Source organism: Bidens hawaiensis, unplaced genomic scaffold, assembly GCF_021521415.1.
Source record: "Bidens hawaiensis isolate Kalapana, Puna unplaced genomic scaffold, B.hawaiensis_p1.1 tig00419426_1, whole genome shotgun sequence".
Taxonomy (NCBI): domain Eukaryota; kingdom Viridiplantae; phylum Streptophyta; class Magnoliopsida; order Asterales; family Asteraceae; genus Bidens; species Bidens hawaiensis.
This window is the reverse complement of record NW_027504856.1, coordinates 180,905-197,361: the sequence shown is the minus strand read 5'-3', so window position 1 is coordinate 197,361 and position 16,457 is coordinate 180,905. Positions and strand designations below refer to the sequence as shown.

The 16,457-nt window shown below is 36.9% G+C and overlaps 1 protein-coding gene and 1 pseudogene across 1 annotated transcript; both read left to right on the top strand.

The window, feature by feature from the left end:
* The window catches only part of LOC143608736 (uncharacterized), an 82,120-nt pseudogene that overhangs the window by 12,556 nt on the left and 53,107 nt on the right, over positions 1-16,457 (top strand).
* Positions 1,275-4,430, top strand: LOC143608740 (CDK5RAP1-like protein). The gene is made up of 2 exons (XM_077083692.1): positions 1,275-2,332; positions 3,931-4,430. The coding sequence occupies exons 1-2, from the start codon at positions 1,333-1,335 to the stop codon at positions 4,428-4,430; spliced, it is 1,500 nt and encodes a 499-aa protein (XP_076939807.1). The 5' UTR covers positions 1,275-1,332.

Genomic DNA, 16,457 nt, shown 5'->3' with positions numbered 1-16,457 from the left:
GTTGAAACAAACAAACCAACAAACAACCGTACCAGTAAAAATCCCATCAATAGCGAAGCTGTTAACAGGGTCTGGGGAGGGTGGGATGTAGGCAAACCGTACCTCCATCCCAAGGAATAGAGAGGTTGCTTCCAGAGGGACCCCCCCGACTCTAAAACCCATATGCATGGGACCAAGTAAAATAAACACCAAGTTCAACACAAAAACCTCACATTTTCCCCTACTTTCCTTTCCTTTCTCCCCTTAAATGAAACTTGGGAACACTAAGTTTTTAACTTTCCATTCCTTTCTATCCAAAAAAAAATCTTGGGAACACACCCACCTACATCTTTCCATCCATTTCTTTTCCTTTCCTTCCTTAAGTGTAACTCTGGAACACAGCGCTAATCTCTCTCGAAAAACATCATTTCTTATTCGGTCCAAATCTTGTGTGCCCAAACATCCACCTTAGCATTCTCATCTTTGCTACCTCTAGCTTATGCGCATGTGACTTCTTAATAGTCCAACAATCTGTTCCATATAACATCGTAGGTCTAACTGCAACCCTATAAAATTTACCCTTTAGACTAGTTGGGAATCTCCTGTCGCACAAAACTTCTATAGCTACCCTCCATTTGGACACGGTGGGCCACGCCACTATCTATTTCCCCATCACTCTGGACAAACGATCCTAGATACTTGAACTTCGTTACCTGCGGAACCACTTGATCTTCGATGGTGATCTGGATATCCTCAACATCGTTTACCCTGTCAAAATCACAATAGAGATACTCGGTCTTAGAGCGACTAATCCTTAAACCTTTCCTTTCTAAAGCTGCTTGCCATCGCATCATGGACTGTTGAAGTTGGGGAAAGAAATTGGAAAAAACCTAAGAGGCGTGATTCACTAAAAAAAGCAATGAAAATAAATTGTGGGTTTTGGTTTTGTTTTTTTAGGGTTTAATTTTTAAAGTCAAAGCGATGTAGTTTTGAAGGGTTTCGCATCTAAAATTAGGTGCTTTACAATACCATATTCACTTTACTCAAGATAGCTATATGTATATGTGTTTGTATGTGCCTTTCAAAAAATTTTTTATATGTGCGTGTATGTGTAGAGTCTTGTTATATGTGATTTTTTTGGATGAATATTTGTATGAACAAAATGGTTATTTTGATTTATATGACCAAAATAAGATAATCTTGATTGTTTAGTGAACTTACATTTATCTCAATAACTAGCTTTCTTATACAAGATTTTTAGTTAATTAACTAAAGTTATTACTTTCTAGTGATTTCTCATCTTTTGAGGTCCTTCCAAAAGGTCGTATATATCAAGAAACCTACGGATGCCAAATGAATGTTAATGACATGGAAATCGTCTTATCGGTTATGAAACAAGCCGGATACGATGAAATTGTAACCGACCCCGAGAACGCTGAGATAATATTCATCAACACATGCGCTATTCGCGATAATGCCGAACAACGTGTTTGGCAACGACTTAACTACTTTTGGTTCTTGAAACGACACTGGAAAAGCAATGTCGCCACGGGGCGGGCCCACTCGTTACACCCTCCAAAGGTAGTTGTACTAGGTTGTATGGCTGAGCGGTTAAAAGACAAGATCCTAGATTCAGACAAAATGGTCGATGTTGTTTGTGGACCTGACGCATATCGTGATTTACCACGTCTGTTACAAGAAGTCGACAATGGTCAAAAGGGGATTAACACACTTCTCTCACTAGAAGAAACGTATGCTGACATCAGCCCGGTTCGGATATCTAAAAATTCGATTTCGGCTTTTGTGTCGGTGATGCGTGGGTGTAATAATATGTGTTCGTTTTGCATCGTCCCATTTACTCGAGGACGAGAGCGGTCTCGACCCGTTGAGTCGATAGTCAAAGAAGTCAAAGAGCTTGAAAAGGAAGGAGTCAAAGAGGTCACGCTTCTTGGTCAAAATGTCAACAGTTACAACAATACATATGACGATGAACATGAACGTGAACTTGAACCGAACGTTAATTGGAAATTAAGTGACGGGTTTTCGAGTAAATGTAAAGTGAAAACAGTTGGGTTGCGGTTTGCTGATTTGTTAGATAGGCTTTCGGTTGAGTTCCCTGAAATAAGATTTAGGTACACGTCACCGCACCCAAAAGATTTTCCAGATGAGTTGTTGTATGTAATGAGAGATAGATATAATGTTTGTAAGAATATTCATTTGCCTGCACAATCCGGGAATAGTAATATGCTTGAAAGAATGAGACGGGGGTATACGCGAGAGGCGTATTTGGAACTTGTGAACAAGATTCGGAGTATTATTCCAGATGTTGGGTTAACCAGTGATTTCATATGCGGTAAGATTTTGTTTTGCATTTGCATTAGCATTAGCATTATATGATGAGTTTGTAGTGTTTGGTTAAAGTGATTCTGAATCTGGTTATTTTAGTTATAGGTCAAATTAGGGTATTCATAAACTGTTGAAATTTGAGGTGTGCATAATTGTTAACTTAAATAACCAAAATAATCAAACCCAACACAAAAAAAGAAGTTTTTTTTTTTAACCCAAAAACTGAATTATCGGTTTGAGCAAAAATTGACCCGTACTCGAACATCCGACATAACAAAGCCGGTATAACCGAAACGAACACCAAACCGGCGGGCTGGCTTCTTTATGTTTCTTTAGAAATTGACACTGAACGGTTTTCAAATATTCAACAGTTTTTAGAACCCAAAACCGAATTATTGGTTTTAGATTTGGTTTGAGCTAAAAGCCGACTCAAACTGACCTGTAATCGAAGTAACAGGCATAACAGAACCCAAACCGAAGGTTTGGTTATATGTTTTCTCAAAAATTTAAACTGAGCCGTTTTCAAATATCCAATAGTTTTAAAAATTGACTAGTTTTTTGGTTTGGTTTGAGCTAGCTTGAGATTTATGTGGTTTCGTCCACGGTTTATGGTTTGAAAAACTGGGTTTAATGGTTTTGTCCACAGTTTGGAACTTGGAACATACCGTGTGAATTAAATAGGCCATTAAACCTTTATCGTCTTTTTTTTTCTTTCTAATATACAGTTTTGTATATGTTTTATATTCATTGACCATTATACTATATATAAAAGCAAATCTATTTGCTACAGTTAACTATAGAGCTTTTAACTTTAGTCCATTGAGTTATAAAGTTTTTCAACTTAGCCCATTTATTCAAGCTTTAAGCTATTTTAATTTGAGCCCTAGCATTCTTTGTTTTTTTGCTAAGCTTTCTTTACTTTGCACTTAAGCCTCTCAAAAGTTTTCATAGTTTTAACTCGTACGATAATATTTGTTTTTCTTCTCACATGCATAGTTTTTTGTCATTATTTATATGTTTAAATAATTAATTATTTTATAACGTTTAACATACGATATTTCTAAAATTTTTTAGTATGACATTACAACATGTTTATTTTTTATTATGTCACACCGTTAAAAAACGGAGTTTTTTATTCATAATAAAGTATATAAGTTTCGTTGAAAACGAAGTTGTATTCGCCATAGGGTATTTTTTTTGTATCGTAAGCTATATAATGAGTGCCAATACCGCATTGATACCTTAAGATAAACTTTCTTTAGTTGGGTCGAAGTGATAGTCGTCACAATGTGTTTCTATATACGCGCATTAATATTTGAGTCTGCTTCTGAGTTCCCACGCAACGCTCGGGGGGGGGGGGGACATCTAGTTTTTATTATTTTAACTTTTAGAAAATAAAAAACCAGTCCAAACCACCAAACCGGATCATTATGGCCAGTTTGGCTCGTCTAATGACACAGCCGGTTTGGATATCTGATTTTCAAAACCATATATAGCGGTTTAGCATAAACTTTCCATTAAAACCGGCTGAACTAGACCGTGAACACCCCATGTCAAATATTTTCTATAATATTATTTTGTAACCGGCCTGATTCTATTCGACAGGTTTTTGCGACGAAACTGAGGAGGAACACAAAGACACATTGACTCTTGTAAAAGCGGTCGGTTATGACATGGCATACATGTTTGCATATAGCATGAGGGAGAAAACACACGCTCACAGAAACTATACCGATAACGTTCCCGAGGAGGTAAAACAAAGACGGTTGACCGAACTTATTGAAGCGTTTCGTGAGTCAACGGGTCAATGCTTTGACTCCCAAATTGGGTCAGTTCATCTGGTGCTAGTTGAAGGCCCGAATAAGAGAGCACCTGAAACCGAGCTCATTGGAAAGAGTGACAGGGGTCACAGGGTCATTTTTAGTAGTTTACCGGTTACTGATATGGTGGGTCATGATGGTGACCGGGTTCCAAAAGTCGGTGACTATGTTGAAGTTAAGATTTTGAAGTCATCACGAGCATCATTATATGGTGTTGCGCTTGGTATCACGACCATGAGTTCGTTTTATAATGTTGCACAACAAGGAGCTGCTGCTTCTTTGTAAGGTGATATTAAGATGGGCCTTTTTATGTAGTTTGACTGGATTTAGTTTTTATCATAACTCAATGGTTTATTTTGTTATTGTTTACTTGTATAAAGCATACACTTATGTAGTTATCTATAAAAATTTGTTGGGTCTAATATGAGAATAATAACATTCATTAAACGATCTAGATATATAGCGGCATTGGCAGTGTCGTCATGCTCTCGGACGACATTTCTTATTATCGGCGCAGAGCACAGTGAAACTAAAAGTTTTCTTACATGCTTAGGCGACAGTAGTGGAGACTCTATGGTTCTTTGTCTAAGGGGCGGCTTGCTTCGGGAATAAGGCTTAAGATGCTATAAATAGGGCATTATTTGTAAATTGTAATTATTGGTCCTTGTGTGGGCCACCACCTAAGAAGAAGCTTACACGAGGTGGAAAGAAAGTTTTGTTTTGTAGATTTTATTATTCGGGTTTAATGATATTCAAAGTTTCCGACCCGATGTAACTCATAACCACGCATCTCTACTTTTCTATCAAAAACGGGCTTGAAATTGGATAAGGAAGCAGAAAATATAGATGTAACATTGTAACGCAATGACACTTGACAGTTGACACTTATGTGAGTCAGAGATATCAGAATTTTGACGGTCTATTTTTTTGTATATGGTAATTAATATATTAGTTAGATTATAGTAATTTCGTTTTGTTTTGTTTATATTTTTAACAATTATAGTTCTATTAGTAATTTTGTTTTTTATTTTTACTAGTTGTACAATTATTGTGCCTTCAAAATCTCATAAACAACTCAATATTAGACATTAATGTTTTTAAGTTTGAAGTGCTATATGGGTTGGACGTTAAAGCATTCACAATCTATGCTCTTCAAATATGTGAGGGTTTTGCAAATTATAAAATATTGGAGTGGTTATAAGTAGAGAATTAAGAAAATATATACGAGAAAGTTAAATTTGAGTTTTCATTGTTTATATCTTTGTATAATTTTTTAATATTTGTTAAAACTGGTTGTAAGTAAAGAAAAAAGAAGACAATAAAAAAAATATAAAAATTATTATTTAATTAAAAATGATAGGAAATAGAATAGAAATACTCTCACAACACAAACATATATAACGTAAAATCATAGTAGGAATCAAAGTATCACCAGAAGATTCTTAAAACTTGTTGCAAAACCGTTATTGCTATAAGGCACACACCAGTATATAAGAACTAAAAAATTATTAGCCCAAAGTAAGCTTTCTATCCAAAGATCAACACACTTCATTTTTATATTTTAGCCGGTCAATGTGCTCCACCACATCCCCAAATCCAACAACTATGGCCGCCTCCACCACCACTGCCCCAACCCCATCCTCTACCTCCACCTCCACCTCCACCGCCACCGCCACCGCCACCGCCACCTCCCTATCCATAACCTTCGCCTTTTCCATTTCTGTCACCTCCGCCACCTCCGCCACTGCCGCCACCACCTCCGCCGCCACCGCCACCACCGCCACCACCCATTCCATTTCCACCATTATGCTTTCTATTATTTCCACTTCTTCCATTCCTCCCCCCACTGCCACCGCCACCGCCACCACCACCACCACTCCCACTACCTCCATGATTTTTCGGATTTCCGCCACTTCTTCCATTCCCGCCCCCGCCACCACCACCACCATCACCTCCTTTACCAATGTCGCCGCCACCACCACCCCTACCCCTCCCACGACCTCCGTCATGCTTTTTCTGATTTCTGCTACCTTTTCCATTCCCTCCACCACCGCCACCGCCCCCACCACCACCACCTCCGCTTCCACCGCCGCCACCTCCACCGCCACCTCTCCCACTACCACCATCATGCGTTTTCTTATCACCACCACCATCACCATTGTTGTTTGCCATTTTGCTTCCGGACAAAGCAATCTCCAATGAAGTTGTGTTTTTCCCGTCCACATTTAATTCGTTCGAAACTTTAACATTATGAGCATTCTCATGGTCGAGTCCATCAACCAAACATAGGCTCAAAACAACAAGGGTCAACAATGGTCCAACCCCCATGGCTGAATCTTGTTGGCCAAATATGATCAACTCCAACCACACCACCACCCTTTTATACACAAACACATATAATATATTATATTACGTTTAAATAATTGATTCCATCCGTTCATAACCAGCTAGCTAGCAATAGTCCCCACACCTTGCTGCATCGCTACTCAATATGCTTATACCAAAAGAAATGGAAGAATTTTGAATTCTTCGTCTCAATTTTCTCCATAAATATAAACATGCTGTCACATGGTCCGTATGACAGCGTATACAAACAGGTCGAATAAAAAGAACTTTTAACATGAGTCACGTACAAATAACTAAGTAATTAGGTTAACATTAGAGTCCTTATTAGAGTGGCAGGTTTGGTCATCCAACCTCACTCCACCCTTAACGTTCTCTCTCTTCAACGTTGATGCAACGTCATCTGCCCATAACCGCCCATAAACACTTGCAATGGTCACCCCAATCCATTTTTTACCCGATCTATCTTTCAACCATTTTTTATTTAATTATAGTAATAGACTTATTTTCTAATAAAAAGCATAATATAAAATAATTAATTAAAACTAAGATAACATAAAATTCAGAATTAGAAAAACTAGATCAATGATAAAAATAAATAAAACATAAATTAAAATACTAAATTCCTTAAATATAAAATTATTCAGCCACATTGGATTCGTTGTCGGAGTCAGAAACCGGATCGAGCCACGACTGGAGCATGAAATATGGAATGATGTTTAATAACATCCCACACTACGACGTGAGTGAAACCTCTATTCATCACCTGGTTTTGGAACTTACGATGTCCCTCAAAATTTGCATCGGCATCAGAGCCACTCGGCATGTACGGCTATGTACATTGGTGAATATCATAACCTTGGTTTTCAGATCCCTAAAGTTTGACCAAACTTAGATGATTTGTATGACCAGAACGACCAAAATGATTTTGAAAAACCCCATGAACTACTGTTCAAATGTTGTTTTGCTGTTGTGCGTTGTTGTGATCCGCACGTCACGTGCATGTTTGCATCCAAGCCATTGCCAAAGCAATCTCACCATTGTCGGTCTAGGAATTCGGGCGTTCATTCAACGCCATTTGTAGACTTGATTATTTTAAGCGATTGTTGAAAAGAGAATTAGACGAAAGAGCGAAATTTTGTGTTAAAAATGGTTGAATTGGGGTTAAATTGATAGGCTAAATTTATTTTGAAATAGAGTAGATATTTTCCTTTACTTCATTTTTTTATAGTGTAATTATTCAAGTTCATAATTGTAGAGTAATAATAATTACTCAAGTTATTTATATGTTTAGTAGGTTAATTTCATTTGTACTAGATTCAACCCATAAAAACTATATGAACTGGTAATTGCTAATAGAATACAAACACGGTTGCTGAGAAATTTACATTACTAAATAAATAAGTATCACGAGTAGATGGTTTCTGTAAGTATCTACATAATTCTTAAAAATTAAATGCATGGTCGGTAATATATGGGAAAATATCCGTCTACGAACAACGGCGATCTATCGCTAACAACAAGCTTCGTGATCCCTCAATGATACATATCTGATGATTACCAATGATCATATTTCTAACAAATTTTGGTTAGTAGCCCCAACCGATACAACTGCTGGGTGACACTCCTTTGTTTTGTAGTGTTCAACCTAAAACCATATTAACCAACTTATGCCACGTAATTTTTTCAATTCGAGCTAAAAGCTGCTTCTATTAGCTAATGCTCAAAATGTCACGTTAATAAAAATAAGTTTCATATGTCAGGTCCGTTGAGACTAAATGCTTTAACTTTCCACAACTCGTAAATAATGAATAACATCACTTTTATTGAATTATTATTCGGATCATACATATGCAGTAAAATAAAAGATTAATAAAAAAGTAAGTAAGTAAATCGAGAAAGAAGATGTAGTGGCTTTTGCTTTTGCTTTTGCTTGACGAATTAGAATACCAATCACGTGCATTGTTATCTACATTTTCCACCATCTCAATTCTCAAGTTCATATTATCGTCCATACATCGTATCCTATAAATGATTTTCAACATATACAAAACATTTTATGTTAAATTATAGTAACCCATAAGTTTCTGATAATCGACATAATGGCCGACTCGAGTTGCATCCAATCAAGTATGATCGGTAAAAACGTACTCTAGTTTTCGACAAACATCCGACAAAACACTATTGTTTGTATATGAATTTACCATTGATTCTTGTTGTCAGAAACACATATCAACCTTTATTAGTCACACTTCAATCAACAATCCAATAAAATATGTAACACACGAATCAAGACTACTAATCAAATATAAATCAACGAAACGATCTGTCAATCAAGAACACTACTAATTGGCTATAATCTCATAACTTAAGTGAACCCTAGTTTTGAGAGAGTGAGAGCGAGATGATCAAGATTCTAGGATCAAAATAACCCGTGCATTTAATACTCCTTTTATGTCATCGGTGTGGGCCTTGGGCCTTGACCTTCATAAGCTTTCATCTAGCCTGTCAGACTTCAGCCTATTCATCCATAAGCAAGTCATCCAGCAAAATTATCTTCAAGCTTAATAATTCTAGATGACCAACACAAAACATATGTGAAAAAACATAAGAGATCGTTACAACCAACCGTTATATTTGGATATAAAATTCATAAAGATATGTTATTTTTCAATACTTATTGCGAAAACAATTTTTTTTTTCTTTTTGGATAGCATTCAATTTATTAAGAAGATTGATGGTTAGCAAATCTAAACTGCAAAATTACATGAAAAGAACAAAGTTTTATAAAACCGGATACACTTCAGTATTCACATGCTGAATAAGCGATTAACCGCGTATTACGTATTGAGCAAACGAATAACTAAACGGGTTTGTTTATGACCCAGATATCTCGGGTGGCCATCTATGAGTGATATACGTTTCTTATATGCTAACATATTAGTATTATGGCCTTAGTGTAATAGGAAACCAGTTAAACGAAAACATGGTCATTTAACTACCCGCTATCATCTTAAACGCGAAAGATAGTTACGAAACAAGCATTGTATCATCCGTTAAGCCGAAAAAGACTTACAAAACACTTACTTAGGATGTTCTAAGCAATCTCAATTCTTACAAACAAAAAGTATGTTTTTCTAAATTTACATGAAATTGGCCGAAAAACACTCGTTTTACGCTATTTGTCGTACCAGATATAATTTTCTCGCCAAAAACCGAACCCGAAATAAATTTTGACTCGGCATTTCACGTTCGGGCAAGCAAATTGAGAAAATTGGGCCAAAATAAGGCCCAAAAGGGGGCCTACCCTATTCCGGCCTCAAATAAAGTAAATCCCCCACCTTAAGTTTTCTAATAATATTAATAATACTTAAGATATTTTAACAAGAGCTATCATCATTTTCTGGACTTCTAGCAACTGAATTCTCTCTAAAGCTTACAAACCTTAAGGTAATTTCATCATTTTAATCAACTTTGGACTTGTTTAATCATGTTTAATTACATATAAACATAGTTTGATTACCAAAAATCACTTCTAACCATGCAAAAACCCTAAAATTTCCACCAAAAACATATTTGATCATATACATGGTTAGGAACCTGGTTTGATAAGTTTTTTGGCCATAAATACGGATTAAGGGGTTTAAATCGCGTTTTTACGGTTCAAAAGTTTGGTTTAAAGCTCTAGCCGAACCCCTAGGTTTCAAGGCTGATCTCTTGATGATACATGCTTGGTTTTGTTATATAGGACCTGTAGTTACATTACTTATAAGACCAAGGACCTGGAAAATTGAGTAAGAGAGCGGAAACGAACGAAAACCGCAAAGGTAATGTCGAATTGCTCGTTTAGGGGCTGTTTAGGATTCGATTGTGACATGCTTGTTGTTAGCCTATTAAAATTTGCAGGGACATGAGGGATCATATGAATGAGTCCTTGTCCAAATTTGGTAATTGTTTGACCATCCGAGAATATTTGACGAATTTATTACTGATTGGGGATGTTTATTTGGGAAAAATACTTAAAATACTTGAAAATATATGAAATTTTGTGGAGAACTCAGGTATGGCATAATATGATCACATAAAAAATTTGGGGTCATTTGGATAAACTAGCTATGCTTTCTGGATTCGCGTTTATTCGAATTTTTATAGTCGTTTTTGGCTTAAAAAGGTAACTTGAAAAAAGTGTTAGGTTCTAGAAATTTTACAGGGTGTTTTGGGAGATATTTGGATCACTCAGAAATATTTTTGGATTTTTCAGAAATAGTTTGGAATAAACGGATGATTTTCGGGTTAAATATAACATATAAAATGATTTGTTTTTAAATTAATAAATCAGTAAATATTCCAGAAATATTTTTATAAAAATCTAGATATTTTAATTGATAAGTTTATTAATTTTCACAGTTTAATGATAAACGAATAATTAATTGTGCATAATGGAAGATTAAACAAATTCAATTATGATAAAAACCGACGAGTTTGGGATTAACGAACATGTTGAAATATTAGAACATCAACAGTGATCAAAAATCATATTTTTGGATTAATTAAGTAAAACCAAACTTTTTGTGAGAAATCCGGACAATTTGGATGAATTGTGTGCGTTTTTCTCTGAACCAGACTGAATAAACGGAAATGAGCCCCGTAGCGAATCCAGACATCTAATCTATGATTTTTCTTTATAAATTTAATCACTTTATCAACCAACACATTTACCCGAGTTTGTATTGGGGGACCGTTAATCTGGTGTAAACCTAAGAAGGTTGACAAAACATACAGATCTAATAACCCAAAGACCTATCGAATATCCCGGCGGAATCAGGATATTCAATGGATGGGAACGAAGGTGTGATATAATGACAAACTAAACAATAAAATAATATTCAGTAAGAACACATTCAAAGACAAAGATTCACTGTATCAAATGTATCATTCAATGAAACAGTAAATGGAATGTCTAGGGTTTCGTGACGGCGGCGGCGGTACGAGGAAACAAAGAGAATATTCGTTTTGAATGTTTTCTCGTAATACGTGCCTTGCCAGCATCCTCCTAAAATGGAAACCTAGGACGCTATTTATAGACCCTGACATTCCTTCTAGAATCCCTAATCATTACATAATGAAAGACAAATACAAATACAAGTGTAAGAGTCTTCGAGCATGATGTGTATCTTGCTCGAGCAGACTCAGTATACAAGGTATGCTCGATGAGTGTCTTCGAGCATACTTTACTTAGAATATTTTCAGAGAAAATATTCTCCTCCAACAAGCTTCAGTCTTCTTGACCAATCCATGCTTTGCTCGAACTAGTCCATCGAGCAACCCCATTCTTCTTGATGCCTTCAATCCTGTCTTGAGACTTATTGAACAATCTTTAGCATGCTCGGATGTAAATCTTGCTCGGGGGACTGAACCATGCTCGAAGTCCATGCTTGGAACATATGACATCTTCTTATTGCATCCATGCTTGTCACCATGTGCTCGGATCACTTGGTTAAAACTTGAACGATCAAGTTGTTTGTTCGATTGGCAATCCATACTCGATAGAAGAACACTCTTGCTTGTTGAAGTGTAGCTTGCTCGAAGCCTTCAACACTTAGAAGAATTCACCAGAAATGGTTCTGAAGACCATGCTCGAGGTAGTAAACCATGCTCGATAGTCCAAGATTGCTCGAAGTCCATACTTAGCCTTATTTCTGAAGGAGGTTGAGAAGATTCCAATCTTCCTTATCAAATATCCGACTCAACAATCTCCCCCTAGATTGGAACAAGCTCAGATGCACCAAAACATACCTGCAAACAGTTACACATGTATCAAACTTCTAAAGATAATCAATTTAAGCATAAAGTGTCATTTCATTACATAAGGGAATTCTGCCACTTGGGCATTACATATCAAATTTTTACATGTCAAATTACAAATCATAAAACAAAATACAAAGATAAAACAAAAATAAGATGATCATCACTAAGCTCCATCCGATTATCTTCTTCTTTGGCTCCTTTCAATAGCTTTTTCCTTTTTCAGTTTCACAAAGGCAGCCTTTTGCTTGAACATGTCAAGCTCCACTGTATCAAGGGAATCAAAAGGAAAATTTGCATTGATTATGTCTTGTAAGTCTTGGATGTGAATGAGGTTAAGATCTTCATCATACTAAACTACAACAATCGTTCCTCCTGATGCATTTCTTAGTGAGATGGAGTCTGTGTTTCGGTTGTATGTGATATGGGCTATCCTTCCATTTTGTTGCACAACCGAATTTGGCTCCATCATTTCTCTTCTCATGGCTAGGCACTCTCTTAAAGTTTTCCTTTTTCCACTAGAGCTGCTTGCCTGATGAGTCTTCCTTTTCTTTGAATAAAACAGAGAGAGTTCTAGGGTGTGAACTTCATTGATCCTTTTTTGTCTCATCTCTCTCTCTCTCTCTCTTAGCTTGGCTGTGTACTTCTCTCCTCTTTTGTTTGAGAAATGGGAACCCCTTCTCAGATTGTTCTTTTATGAATTTTGAGAGGTCATTTCTCTGCTGTCCTGCAGGTTGGCTTCTATCTTGATTGTCATACAAATCTAACTGAGCCATTTTCTTTAGTTGTTCCTTTGAAAAGCTTCTTAGATCATCTCTGAAGATTATCAAGCTTTCTTCATTATCTTCAGTCACCACTCTTAATGTCTTGGATCTTTTGTCAAAGTAGAGATGTGTGGGCAGGTTCAAGTTCCTTGACGGCTCAGGCCTCACAATCTCAGACCTTATTAATGTTCTGCTTGTGCTAACTTGGGGATTTTTCCTTGCTTCCTCAATCTCAGATTCTTCAAACCATTTCTTGATGGTCTTATCAGACTGCACCATCAATCTTCCCATATTAGCACCCCTTTTGTGTAAGACACTCATCATTTCAGCTCGTACTTCTTCTTCCATTCTTCTTCTATCTTCCATGATCTTTCTTTGTGTTTCCATGTATAGTCTCTGCTCTCTATGGTATATGTCAAGCAGTTGATTCTGAGGCATGCTGTTGAATTGATCTTCAGTCATTCCTTTGTTCATCACAAGGTCCTTCAATGCTTGTACTCTTTGTGTATCTTGGAACCATTGTATGACCTCTTCCTTCTTCTTTTCCTCATCTTCCCCCTCCTTCTCCAGTCTCATTCTCAATTCCTTTTCTCTCAAGCAATCCTCAGAGCATTTCTTTTCCTTGTACGAATCTTTGACCATCTAGACTTTCTTTTCCAGTTCATCAAGAGATAGATTGACCAAAGAATTGTAGTTGTAACCATGGAGTTGAAGAAACTTTATTTCCTTGTGTTTGCTTTTCAAAACTTCATACTCTGTCTCATCTCTGACTTTCTTTTCTGTTCTCTTTTTGCTGCTATCTGATTCTTTCAATAACTTCTCTCCTTTCTCCTTCTTCTTGCTTACCTTCTCTACAAAATTTGCAACATCATCTACTAGAGCATTCTTGTATATTTTTTCAATTGAGTCAAATGATTGTAGGTTCAAAAAGGCAGGCTTGTGTCCAACCTTTATCAAGAATTCTCTTTTTGATTCTCTTTTCCTCCATCATTCAGCCTCTTGCATCACATTTTCCTTTGACAATCTTTGAAGATATTTTTTTTATCATACTTGAGGCTTAAGAGGTAGGCTCTGTCTTCCTTTTCTTTATCATCATTTTTCTCTGTCCTTACCTCATCCTCTTCATCTTCCAAATGTTCATCCAAGTTGTGTAAGCCTCAATCATTGGTTCTTCAGATTGAGTACTGAGTGTTTTAAACACAAACTTGGAGCTCTGTCTTCATTTATAGACTGACTTTTGTCTTTTGGCTTTGGGGGTTTCTAATTCTGATGTTTCCTTTCTTTTCAGCCCCCATCAGCCTCAGTTTCTTGCTCACTAATAATTGGTTTAGTTGCCATATGTTCACGAATCTTATATGCTTGTTCATCATCAACAACCTCCTTGATTATTGGTTATGTTGTCTCAACTACTTCTACTCGAGGCTCTGGTATATTCTCAGTTTGTAAACCACTGCTAAGCTTAATAAAATCCTTCTGAGCCTTTCTTGCAGCTGATACATTATCAGGAGCATGTCTTCAGGTTGATTCAGGATGTCTGTAAGAGTTTTCATTATTACCAACTTTACCACTGAACTGTAAAATAGTTCTATTGTTTCTTCTTCCTGATTTATTTGTACCATACTGAGCTCTTGCCCTTTTGGTGGTTCAGGTTCATACTTTTCAGGCACTGGCTCAGGCTGTGTAGGCTGGGCTCATCATCTGTTTGTGCAATAGGAGTTTGTTTTTCAGTTTGTTTTCCTTTTAAAGCCTCCAATGCAGCCCTTATAGCCTCATCAGCTTCCTTTCTCATTCTCTCTTCTTCCTCTTGTTTCTTCTTTATCTCAATGAGTGCTTCAAGCACTTTTTGATCAATATCCTCCTCTTCCTCTTCAACCAACACCCTTTCTCTCTCTTGATTTATCATTTTTATTACAGTTTGAACTGATTCAACTTCAGCAATATCTGGATCAATTACAATATCTTTCTGTAGTATCTCATCTCCAGATTTCAAAATTTGTGTAGACTTGGGATGTAAATCTTCATCAGTTAAAGCGATCCCTTTTCCTTTCTGCTTCATTTTCTCCATCTGTTATGGGCTTTCTTCTTCTTTATCAGACTCCCCCTCTTCCTGTGCCCCTTCAACATATTCTTTATTGATCATATCAAGGGCATTTAATGTTCCAGCATCTGCACCCTCATCACTTGAACTGGCATATGAATCTTCAATCAATATCAAGCCATTTGCATCTTCAATATTCTCCCCCTGTTTTGGTGCATCTAAGGTCTTCTCAACCTCAGAGTGCTCCAGGGTTTGAATTTTCAATAAAGCTTGTTGCAGTGCAGTCTCAAGTGCCTTATTTCTGATTTCCAGTACTGCATTTTTCTCTTTTAACATAATGTTCTCAAATTCTAATGCTGCATTTTCAGAAATGATGTCATAAATGTTTAGGTTAGATGGTGGTGTTTCCTGAATGAGTTTAAAGTCTGGTTCTGCGAATGGTTCGGGTGAGGAGGTTTCTGGTGAGGGTAGTTTATAGGGTTCAGGTTCTGTAGTTAAGGGTTGGGAAGTTTGAATGGTTGCAGTAGGTAGTGTTTCTTGGAAAGGAGAGGTTGGTGGTATTGAGATATGTGTGTCTTGAGCAGTTTTGGCAGGTGCGTATGAGATGATTTGTTCTTGAATAGGAGAGGTAGGTGGTGAAGGAAAGTGTGTCTCTTGAATTGGTTCTGGTTCTGAGTTGAGTGGTTCTGTTGTGGCAGGTGATGAGAGAATATCATCATTAACAGGATCAGAATCAATAGAGCCAGTGTCATCATTGTTATCAACAGGGTTTGGTGAATCTGGTGGAGTGATTTTTTGAATAGTTTCAGCGACATTTGATACCACATTGGCTATAAAATCATCATCATCTATATGCTCAGTTGCCATGTCACTAGGACCAACACCAAGTTCATCAACAGGTTTAGTAACTTCAATTGGATCCTCCATGTGAATATCAGATCCAGCACCCGTAAATTGGACCATCTCATCCCCAACAGGATCATCAATAGATTCATTCATCGCAGCATTATGATCCACATCCTCTACATGTTCAGCCTTATGGGCGATTGGGTGATTGACAGGCTCATTACCAGCACCATCACCTCCATCATTTGGATTGTCATCATCATTTGGACCATTATTTCCTCCGACATCCTCATTATCTTCACCCTTATCAACATCTTCTTCACTATGTCCTGGGGTGTGAGGTACATCAATAGCACCCAATGCAGGATCTAGCAACCAAGGGAGAACATCCCAATCAGTATTTTAATTAAACTTGCTCCTTGCATCCTTCATCCTCTGACCTATGTTTGGGTCTTGCAACCTCAATACTGATGTGTTGGTGAAATATTGTGTAATAAATGAGTTATACCACTTGTT